Source organism: Sander lucioperca, chromosome 12 (genome assembly GCF_008315115.2).
Source record: "Sander lucioperca isolate FBNREF2018 chromosome 12, SLUC_FBN_1.2, whole genome shotgun sequence".
Taxonomy (NCBI): domain Eukaryota; kingdom Metazoa; phylum Chordata; class Actinopteri; order Perciformes; family Percidae; genus Sander; species Sander lucioperca.
In genome coordinates, this window is record NC_050184.1 from 32,383,072 (window position 1) to 32,395,199 (window position 12,128).

Consider the following 12,128-nt stretch of genomic DNA (forward strand, 5'->3'; position numbering starts at 1 on the left):
CTGTATATGCCGACAGTGACTATAGGTAATAAGCCAATATCACCTGATGACCTTATCAGTCTAGCTCCCACATGGATACAGGCTGTTTCCTTGTTTTTAGTGTCCTTGTCTTCAGACTTAAATATCTCAACAACTATTTAATGGATGAAAATCTAGTACAGGCCTTCATGTCCCCCTCACCATCGTTTCATATAACTTTGGTGAACTTCTTATTAATTCATGATCCTGAGCCTCTGTAATCATGCTGACTTTGCATGTTTTGGACCATTATAGTGGATCATAGAGGCCCATGGGCTGTAAACAGGTGCACCAGAGTAATCTATAAATAATATTGTTTTATTGACTGACTTGCAGCACTTCTTCCATAACATTTACTTCAAGCAGTAGAAGGTGTTCATTTATGTTTTTGACACATACACACACACACACACACACACACACACACACACACACACACACACACACACACACACACACACACATGCATGTGAGAATGTGTGACATTATACAATGATGAAGTAGTCTGTGTCACTTGAGACCGGACTGGGAATTCCACTGGTTTCTAAAAAAAGACCAGCACATAACTGGGAGGGAGGTGGATTCTTATCTGTTGCCAAAAGAAGAGGTTACACTTGACTCAGGCTTACAGGCTGCTGGCAAAGCAACACACAATGGATCCACACAATGGAAGAATAAACTGTATACTAATTTACTTAACAAAGTAAGACTTATTGTTATTTATAATGTTTGCAATTCACAAGCACAAGTAGGGACAACTTAAAAAAAAAAAAAAAAAAAAACTACAAGCACGCCCTAATTCAATATACTTCTCTAAATATGTAAAGACGACAAAAAGCAGTTGGAATATGCTGTTTTAAATTTTATTTCATGTTTAGCTGCAGTAAAATATAACTTCTTAGTATGTAAAAATAACCCAAAACAAAATTACATTTTCCCCCAAACAAGCAGATGATGTGGCAACAACACCAACAGGTTTAAAACTCATTCAAAATAATCTACATAAAAGGCCAGTGTATAAGACTGAACTGGATGATACACAGTATATTAGCTGCTCAATGTCTATTCATGATACATGAATGATACCACTGAATAATTCTGTAGGTTTAACCTACTTAATTACCACCAAATACATATGGTGGCATTAGATATAATGCAAACTGGAGCTCAGAGGGACTCATGCTTTGGATATTGTTGTGTGTGGACTCACCAAACATCAGTTTGGGGGCTGGAAAGTGTATTCAAGTGGTTCTGTGAAATCATTTGCTTGTTTTAAAAACATCCTGGAGCACCTGAATTATTTAAACTAAACAGAAATATAATGCCCATATTTATTTCTTGAGCCTGAAGATATCATAATAATGCTTTGTAGGATACTTTATGTGCAATTTACAGTCAAAAGCAAAAAAAAGCTAAATTATTGTGCTTATTATATCCTTCAAATGATGGGGCTGATATTGTTTGTATTGAATTTGTAACTGTTTGGAAAGTGCAATAATCTTCCCTCCATCAGAAATGTTTCCATTCATGGCACCTAGTTGTATGTAAACAGTCACCTTTTGGTCCATGACCTGGCCCGTCTGCAGAGTACACAATTTCCTGGAAAAACCAACTAGGAAGAGCATTTTGTGCAGCTCCACATACATGTTGCTTCTGCAAGTGTTATAAATCATTCACTTTTTAATTCAGAAGTAGCCCTTTTCCTCTGGAGCTGCAAAATCCCCTCTTCATCTTATACCTGAAGTATGAGTCAGTCTGTTTTTCTTTGGCTCTCATATAAACTCCAGATTTTATATATCACAGATCTTCCATATCACACTCAAAACGGAAGCGTATCCATGAAGATTTTGTCCACAATCGGTGGTGGAGGAACAAGATCTTCTAATTTAAGGTAAAAGATACGCTGGAGGCCTTGAGTGCACAGAGTCCTGAGGTCAGGCAGCTTCCCAAGAAGTTTGGACAAATAATTGGGCCGCAGCGAGTCTGAGCCGCAGCCAGAGATGTGATCTTTGAGGCAGGTGATGAGCTGGTTCTGCAAGTCCTCCACACGTCTTGGCTCCTTAAGACCATGTCGGTCTGCAGCAGAAAATAAGATACATTTTGAGTCGGTGTCAGAGTGAGCTTTATGCTTTAGTATTTTGATTGGATACATCACACAAATATCACACACTCATAGAAAAGACTGTAAACTTTGAAAGCATGACGTGACAAATCTGACTGATAGGATTCATCAAGTTTTTAATCAAATAATTTCCTCTTTTCTCATTTGATTTTACTCAGCTTTAAAAAGAACACAACTCTTGGTTGAATTTGGAAAATCTTTATACAAGACATTAACTAACATTAAGTGGGATACTGCACTGCTAAAGTGGACACACTGGTGCAGAAACGTTAATGCTGCTACAATTCCTTGGCTTTAAATGTATCAGAATCCTTTATTGATCCCCTCACGGAAATTAAACCTGCATTGTGGTTATATTCAGTCTGCTGTGATTTCTTACATCTTCTCTGCACTATACATGAGGTTGTGTTACATTCTGTCAAACACCTGTTATGCCACTCTTGTGTTGTGTAACTGCCTAGTATTGTTCACACCAATGAAACCAGATTCCTTGTGCAAACAGTTGTCCTTGCTTAATAAAAATAACTCAGATTTAAATAGGGGGGGAAAACAGTGGGTTAAAGCCTGATACCTCTACTTCTAAACGCAGATGTGTTAAATAGTGTTAAAGGATGACTGCAGCTCTTACCAGCGATTATTACCAGGGCTGTGAGACAGGAGAAGGAGGAAACGTCTAGCCTCATGCGATGGAGGCTTTGAGAAAACTCCAGGATGGAGTCGATCCAGTCCCCAAAGCCTCGGACGCACTGTGCTTTGTGAAGCACGGCCCCGTTGCAGAAGATCAGCTTGTCCATATCAGGATTGGAACTTCAAAAGAAAAGAAAAAAACAAGATAGTGTGATGATTTTATTCAAGGCATCAGCAATATTACATGTAAGCTGTATAAGTAGGGATGTGCAAAAAAATCGATTCACATTCGAATCGCGATTCAAGCTCTACCGATTCAAAATCGATTCATAGAATTACAAAAATCGATTCATATTTTTTTATTTCAAAAAATTATTTTTAACATTTTCTACTGCAATCACATGGGAAAAGTAACTACATTTACATACTGTGAATCGTTTTTTGAATCGAGAATCGTTTTTGAATCGAAAATAGTTTTTGAATCAAATCTTGAGCCTGAAAATTTTTATCGAATCGAATCGTGACATTTTCTGAATCGTGCACCCCAAATGATAAGCATGCTGAAAGTTTTGCATGGCGCTGCACTCACCGATATGCAAGACGCAAGATGAAGAGTTCGACAAAGGCAGATTCCAGCAGCAGTTCCTGGTCTTCTGAGCAGAACTCAGAGAAACCTGGGATGCTCTTCGCCCACTTCCTGATGACCTCCATGGAGGATGTGAGGAACTCGTAAAACTGTTTGATATCGCTAGCGTCCTCTTTCTGGTTTGGACTGACTTCTGTCTCATCATACTGAAATTGCAAACAGCAGAGAAGTTCAAACAGATGCATAAGTGGGTAATTAAATATTAAGGGAAAAAAGAGGGATTTTGCATGTCATTTGTTTGGTTTTGTTTTTACCTTAGAGTAATCCAGTTTCCCAATGCTGGGGTTTGAGTCGATGTGGGCTCTCACAAGTGAAGCGATCATACTCACTGGAGACACAGTGGCTGTCACGTTTTGGGCCACTTTAGGCTTTGAAGGCAGGCGGCCTCTTCGTCCCTTCAGGCTGTCTGTTCTCACAACTGGAAAAATTGGTGATATCAAATATTACTTTCAGTTCAGCATTACCGTCCTAATTCTAAACCAATCATTTGGATATGTACTGAACTCACCTTCCTTCACCATGCCCACAACAAGACACTTCTGGTAACGGCAGAACTGGCATCGATTCCGCCTCCTCTTGTCCACAGGACAGTCTTTGTTGGCGAGGCAAACATACTTGGAATTCTTTTGTACTGTACGCTGTGAAATAAAAAGAAGAATTACTCCAAACCTGTCTCAAACAATCATTTAACATTCAAACAGTCGTCTTTGCATGGAAATAGATGAATAGGCTGCATAGACAAGTCAGATCCTATTACCTTGAAAAACCCTTTGCATCCCTCACAGGTGCGAACCCCATAGTGCTGACAGGAGGCGTTGTCCCCACACACAGCACAGCAGCCCTCATTTCCACTGGGACTTTTTAACTTGGGTGATAAGCTCCCATCCAGCTGTTCAGTGCCATCCAGGCTACACGCTTGCTCCATCACCAAGGTGGGGAAGGTCAGTGCAGAGGGGTTAGGGTGGGTCAAAGTGAAAGGATTCTGCTCTCGTGAGTGTGGTTGACCCAAATGGGACATATCCTCCACAGAACCAAAAGTGAAGAAAGAGGGCTCTTGTGGCACTGAGTTGTCCTCTGCTGCCCAGTACCCTGGACTGGGTGAGTATGGCCCAAAGGCTGAATCCCACTTGGAATTGGACGCATGGTGACTCTGGAACCGGGGGGTTGAAGGAGACGAGGTGGATGCGGGGCTGCCAAAATAGTCGGACCCACCAGGGGACACTGCCTCGTCAGGGTAACTCAGCGTGAACGCTCCAGGGTAGCAGCCATAAACCTGTAGGTCATCCAGCTTGAAGGGGTTCTCCTGGCCCGGTGACGGAGTGATGTGGGCAGGGGCTGCAGTGAACTGACATGAATAAGCGTCAAAGTCACCCACGCTTGTGTCCACCAGGGAGCTGATGCTTGGCAGGGATGGAGCAGAGAGGTGGTCCCCTTGGTTGCTCGTATCCACAGCAAGCCTGGAGAGAAAGTCTGTGCTCTGAAGCTCTGAGCTGCCAAGGCTGTTCTCGTAGAGCTGAGATCCATGCTGAGGGTGTATGCAAGTCATGGCTGCAAGACTGAAAAAGACATAATCAACAATATTAAAGCCAAACTGATTTTTAAGTTTATTTGGAACACTCAAGCCATGGCCGGTTAACCTGTTGGGGCTCCCTGGGGCAGGAATGAGCAGCTGGGCCCTCTTTTACTACCTGTGCACTGTTTACAGTATTCATGTGCTGGAATTTAATACATTTTAGAAGTTATATAAAATGTTATATAACCTAAGTTAGGTTGCCCTACAATTGCCACACAGTGGACTTCGGGGGTCCCCTGGCGTTGTGGGGGCCCTGGTGCAGTTGCCTACTTTGTAATCCAGCCTTGCCTTAAGAAAGACATACTATATACTTCATGAGAAAACCTAGAAGGTGCCCTGCTCTTCATAGCAACAGTTGTAAACCATTGTGTCATGTATTACTATGTAGTAAATATGGTCAGCTGCTCATGCCGGAAAGTACAGTATGTGGGCGTTGACTTTCAGACAGGGGCTCAATGATAACACATGAGGCACATGTTAAACACTTGGATGGCAAAAAACAATATATTTTGCGTATTGATATCACACTATTCATACTGTTCATACTGTTTATATCTTGACACATTCATACCTTCTACTTTATTTTATTCTATTTTTATTCTAGATATCACGATTTATTTTGTGTATTACTTTGCACTTTACTGCTTTTGACACTTCTGGTTAGATGCTAATACTGCATTTTAGTTGTCTCTGTCCTTGTACTATGTGTAATGACAATACAGTTGACTCCAATTAGATCAGGAATAGAATCAGGTTTATTGCCAAGAAGGTTTTCACATACAAGGAATTTGCCTTGGTGTTTTGGTGCATAACAATAGGCTATACACAGTAAGAGAAAATAAAAATATAAAGCAAGTCCTACAAACGTCAACACACATAAATATAGAACAGAAGGTTTTACTATAAAAATATGAAAAAAATACTTAAAAAATACAATATGCCTATATTCGTTTTAAAATTAAACAACTGTACAGTTTTGTGCAAGAATGAGTAAAATATTGAGTAGGCCTATATAGTCACCTATATAGACACCTGTAGCGTCAATACAACTTCACTTTGCTTTCTGCTTAATAAATGGGAACGGGGCGGCTGCTTTCGCTTCCATTTAAACTAATTTTAAAGCCCATGTGTCGGTTGTGACATTTAAAAAAAATGGAGTTTCCGCATTCAAGTGTAGGCCTACTATATTATAAAAATAAAAATAAATATTTCTTACCTGTTGGGCCCGTTTACAAGTGTTTTGAACTGTCTGTATTCCACAAACAACCGTCAGTCATCTTCAGTATTTCCCAGCTGAGGAGCAAGTCCCTGCGCGCTTACATCTCTGTAACACTTTTATACTATCCGAGTTATTCTACCCATGACGCCAGAGAAAGAGTTCCATACATGGGCGGTGGGCGGGGAGATTTCCAGGCTCCGGCCAATCACAGCGCGCGTTCGAGAGAATAGACGTTCGATGACGCACTCCAGGATTCCGTTGACGCGCGAATGGTGAAGAACCGCAGCATTGTCCTCCCCACACGTTCTCTTTATGCATCCATGCCCCACACACACACACACACACACACACACACACACACACACAAACAGAGCTAAATAAAACTCAATAAAGCGGAATATGATATAATATTATTGAACAGGCTGACACACCGCCAATACAGTACGTTTTGCTGATAAAGTGGAAAATGTTTTATGATTTACAAACAGGAAGTCACAGTAGTTTAGACGTTTTTCGATTTATAGGTGGGAAAACTATTTTTAATTGATGTTGTGTTGTGGTAGAGTGATGATAAAAGAGGCTAAAAACTGCATTTACAGTAAAAAATCTTATCTGGTGGGTGTGCGTTGTATAGAAAAAGTGTACATATTGCACAGAGAGTGTGAAGAACAATAGGTTAATGGGGCAGAAACAGGTTACTTAATCCAGCCATGTGCAATTCAATCCAATTATTGTACTCATGATAATACTACTACTACTACTACTACTACTACTACTACTACTACTAATAATAATAATAAGATTTCTAAAACTTGTACTATTAGATTATTTTACATGACTTTTATCCAAAGCGACTTACAATTGCTATATATGTCAGAGGTCGCACACCTCTGCAGCAACTAGGGGTTAAGTGTTTTGCTCAGGAACACACTGGTTGATGTATTGCAGTGGGATTCAAACCCAGGTCTCCCACACCAAAAGCATGTGTCATCATCATTTAGACAGTCAGGTGTCCTAATTGAAGGTCTTTCTAAAGGTAATAGTTGTGGTGTATTGCAGCATTGTATACTAGATAAGATAGATAAGTACTTTATTGTCATTATACTACTGCTGTGCAAGACTACAATGCAACAAAACTTGTGTTGGCACTCCCTGATATTAAAAGAAATATAAAAGAAAATCAAAATAAGAGCAGTACTTATTGTGCAAATAATCAACAAACAAACAATAAACAATAGCAGCGTAAAAGTGTGAGAAAGGAATATAAAAAGTATGGCATATGGACATATTCCACAAGTGTTGGCTGATACTTGTGGTGTTCCTATTATTTTGTCTACCTCCTAAATGTTCCTAAAGTAGTAGAGGAAACTGCACACGTACTCTTTGCAGGCCTGCTGTACGATCCCAGAATTTTACTTCTCTTTCCACCTGGAGTTTTTTTTCTTCTTTTTTTTCTCAAATTACAGAGGCTCACTAATGATCACTGCTCCAGAATGTCAATTATAACAGAAAGAGCTTCTCGCAATCTGGCGCAACAGAGGAAGCAGGCTACAAACACATCAAGCTGAAATTGTGTTGGCAAAAATATTGAATATTGTAATAAGGGACTCAGCTGTGTGTTTGCATTGTGATCCTTGTTATTGCTGTCTGTTCAAGGTCATTCTTGCAAGAAGATTAAGAGTTGTGCGTCTGCCATCAGCTTTGAGACAAAATTCTTGGATGGTACACATTTTTGGCTCATGGTTGCAGACTGCACTGGAAACTAATCACCCTCCCATTGAAGATTTTTTTTTCTTGTTCCTGTGAATGACTGGGCATCTGTGATGTCATGCCAGCACTGACTGTGCCTCCCTGCTACACAGAAACTGATTTCACTGGTTATCTGATTTGGGTTAGCAGACACAGGGCACATTTTGTGACATCAACAACATCCTTTGAGCGCAGATTCATATGATAGAGAACTACTTCAAGTTATTTGCTGGAAGGACAAAGTTGTAAATACAATGATAGTTGTTGGTCAGTTGTAATGTAGATTTTACTGTGTATCTGTGTAAAGGTTGATGTGAGGGTTTCGAAATTATGTGTTGTGCAAGAAATGTGGCCTTTATGTGCAACTGTTCTCACACACACACACACACACACACACACACACACACACACACACACACACACACACACACACACACACACACACACTGTACTTATTATGTATTATCATGTTCATAGCCAGAGCTCCACCCACCACCTGTTGCTCCTCCGGAGTGCTATTTTTGAGTTGAGAAGATGTTTGTCATTGTGGAGAAATCCTCTAGTTCTTCAGTACAATCTTGTCCGTCACATCTATGTTTGTTTCTGGTGAGATTTCAATGGCTTAACATCTCATTCAAGTGACCAGGAGACCTTTGGGGGATCCATGAGGAAGATCAGCATTGTAATGGCACTGATAACAAAGTTTTTTCATCAGATAGACTGACTGAAGCTCCAACTGTTACAGCCGGAAAAAAGCTACAGCTGTTGAAGTCAGTTGTGCATTAGATCCCTGGTAGTTTGCATACAGATGTAAATAAGGCACAGATGAAGATGCTATCAGTGTTGCTTTGCATCTTTTTCCAAACTTTAGAGGATTCCTCTGCTTGTGCACAGTTAGGAAGTTACGTAGATTAAGGTTTGTTTGTGTCTACATAAAGTGGTATCAGTCATTCCTTACCAGTTGTACACAGCAGATCAGTGTTTGAACACACTCCAGGGATGTGGCATATCTCCTGTTATATTCAGATTGTATAATAATAAGTGTCATCACATAAACTCTGACAATCATGCCATTTCATATGCAGATATACCTAATATAAGACAATCTATCAGTGGACCAGACTGAAGAAAATAGATTTGTGAAATGGTACAATGACAATGACCTTATCTTGAATGTAAAAAGGATAACAACAAACCTGTGGTTAACCAAACACGTCCATTACTCTGCTTTCTTTTCACACGTTCCTCTGCTTTACACTGACTGAAAGCACACGGTGTGAACGTGATGTTATTAAAGCAACACCTGACTCTTCACTCCACCTATGTGTGTTTTAGGACTTGCAGATACATTTGTGTCTGACACAGCTCATATTCTGTACCAAAAATAGTTTGCCCATTTAATAGCTGTCGAGACATTTCACTAAAGCCCAAAAGTGCCAACCTCATGGTGGCGTCAGTCATTGGTGCGATGAAAACTCAGGGGCTCACCAAAGTCCTCCATGAGGCTTATATCACCACTGTCCTTATCAAGTTTCACTTTCCAGTCTCAAATTAAAAGGGGATGAGACATCACGCATAAGAGATATCTCATATTTAACATACAGATCACATAAATTATGACTTCCTCGACCACTTCTCTTGTCATCCTCTGTGGACAACAAATACAACAACATTTCATGTCACTTTTTATTTTAATGTTGGTTGTGGAGAGAATAGCGCTGTCTAACACATCACTCCACAATCTCCCATAGGTGTCCAATTGGGTTGAGGTCTGGTGATTGTCTATAATTACAGCATTTTTATATTTTTCATGGCCACTTGTGTCCTGTGTGGAAGCATCTGCATTCATTCTATTTCTCCACTGATAATTCATGTTTTTCCATTTTTGATTGGAGACAATTAACTATATTATATGTGTGACAGCGTATGATTACTGATGTATCTTGGACAGTTTGATACATGGTTTGATGTGGTCTAAAAGCAGGAATAAAAAGGTTTTTTTCACATTATGGTGGCACCAAATGGAAAGTCTACAAGACAGTCACTACTTCATAAAACACAAATAAATCCACCCATTACTGTAGTTTCTTCTGTAAAACAGACATGTGAAAAAGAAAGTTGGCAAGAACTGTCAGGGATAATCCATATGCCTCATTCAATACCACAATATGGAAAATGTTTTAAAGACGGATTTAAAGACAATGAAATTCACATATTTGGAGAAGCTGCTGCACACATGACGAAAACATGACTAGGCCTCCTTGTGACTGTTCCTCTTTTTTTGACCAAACACGTGAGGCAGTTTTCTATCACACTCACATTCCTCCATGAGGCTTATATCACCACTGTCCTTATCGAGTTCCACTTTCCAGTCTCAAATGAAAAGAGGATGAGACATCACACATAAGAGATATCTTATATTTTACATACAGATCACATTCATTATGACCTCCTCTTCCACTTCTCCTCTCCACAGCTTTGACTGTGCTTTTAGTTAACTCTTTTCTGTCAGTACTATTGTAGGCTACTTCCTATGTTTGAATTAGATATGACAAGTTACATAACTGTGTACTGGGAGACAATTTATTATCAGACACTCCAGGAGCAAGTGACATCTTAACCTATCTGTTGGCACAGTTCTCAACAAGCTGACATTTGCACTAACGGGAGGATGATTTTACATACTGTTCATGCTCTATCTGGTGGTGCCACGTGGGAGCATGAAATTCAGGTCTCTCGAAAGGTTAATGTAGTTTTTGGTCTTGACTGCAAACATGATGCAAAAATGTAAGCTGATTTAACAAGAAATCCCACTTGGAATAAGTGAAAGTTAGACCAGAGAGAGAGAGAGAGAGAGAGAGAGAGAGAGAGATTTTTTTTTTTATATATATATTGGAACTCAATCATACAATCGAAAGCTCCAGAACAGCTACTAATCGACTCTGTGGAAAGACTTCCAAGTGGTGGAAGAAGTATTCAGATAATTTCTCCAGTAAAAGTACCAATAGAACAATGTAAAATACACTATTACAAGTTACAGTCCTGTATTGAAAAGTTTAGAGTTATTATCAACAAAATGTACTTTAAGTATCAAAAGTCAATTCGTTCTGCAGAAAATGGCCTCTGTGACTGATTAATACTCATGTATGAATAGCACACAGAAGTGCACTTTACTGTCGTAGCTGTTTGTGGTGCATTACTACGGTGGCCGACAGGGGCAAACGCCCTGCAACTTAAGAAAACACACGCAAATAGACAAAACACAAGCAAATTAAGAAAACAACTTCATTAATTTGCCAACACATGTGCAGCATTCAGCAAACGCGCTGCAAATACCACAACACAACCAAATACATAAACGCACTGCAACTAAAAAACGATGCAAAAAGAAAAGCACGCAAACCCCGAAAAAAGAAGCGATGCAAAAAGAAAAACAACTTCATTAATTTGACAACACATGTGCAGCATTCAGCAAACGCACTGCAAATATCACAACACAACCAAATACATAAACGCGCTGCAAATACACACAACACAACCAAATAGATAACGCTCTGCAAATATGAAACGATGCAAAAAAAAAAGCACACAAACCCAGAAAACAAATGCAACAAAAAAAACGCTGCATCCAGATTACACAACGGAAGTTCTCCAGACCTCTAGAGGGAGCAGCTAGTGGAACAGCTGGATTTTCGACCGTTATTAACCGATATTAAATTCATATTATTATTATTATTATTATTATTATTAATAATAACATAATATATTAATAATATACAGTATATGCTCCCGTCTCATGCCCTCCCGGCTGGTGCTGTCCCCGAGCTTCGGCTTTTCAAAATAAAAACTTGCGTCTGGTCCGCTATGTGTTTGTACTTTGGTGTGTTGGATGTTTGTGAACTAAACAGTACGGCAATCATACTAATGAATACAATAACTTTTTCAGCAGATGTCTTAGTTACAACACGTTGGAGTTAGCAAAGCAGTTTTGTGTTTATATGTGCGAGCGGGATTTATTCAGTTTGATAAATCCCACGGTAAATTGGCTGGTTTACTAACAGGGAGGGATTATAAATCCTGTCTGTTTTTTGTATTTCAAGAGCGAATTGCTCCACAATATGAATACAGATTGATCACTTATTTTGTTGGTAACCGTTGTTGTATAATCACAATA

The 12,128-nt window shown here is 39.6% G+C and overlaps 1 protein-coding gene across 1 annotated transcript; it reads right to left on the minus strand.

Annotated features, from left to right (window-relative positions):
- Positions 1-865: 865 nt before the first annotated feature.
- Positions 866-6,354, minus strand: nr4a1 (nuclear receptor subfamily 4, group A, member 1). Its single transcript, XM_031290299.2, has 7 exons — positions 6,203-6,354; positions 4,171-4,969; positions 3,922-4,051; positions 3,668-3,831; positions 3,357-3,559; positions 2,769-2,947; positions 866-2,094 (listed from the first exon to the last, which is right to left on the minus strand). The coding sequence occupies exons 2-7, from the start codon at positions 4,957-4,959 to the stop codon at positions 1,838-1,840; spliced, it is 1,722 nt and encodes a 573-aa protein (XP_031146159.1). The 5' UTR covers positions 4,960-4,969; positions 6,203-6,354; the 3' UTR covers positions 866-1,837.
- Positions 6,355-12,128: the final 5,774 nt, after the last annotated feature.

Bases quoted from the DNA above. Each gene is read 5' to 3' on its own strand.
- nr4a1 (XM_031290299.2), bottom strand. From the start codon at position 4,959: ATGACTTGCATACACCCTCAGCATGGATCTCAGCTCTACGAGAACAGC. The intron at 2,948-3,356 runs GTGAGTGCAGCG...TTTCTTTTGAAG, and splicing joins ATCTTGCGTCTTGCATATCG to TTCCAATCCTGATATGGACA. The intron at 2,095-2,768 runs GTAAGAGCTGCA...TTTCTGCTGCAG, and splicing joins AGCCCTGGTAATAATCGCTG to ACCGACATGGTCTTAAGGAG.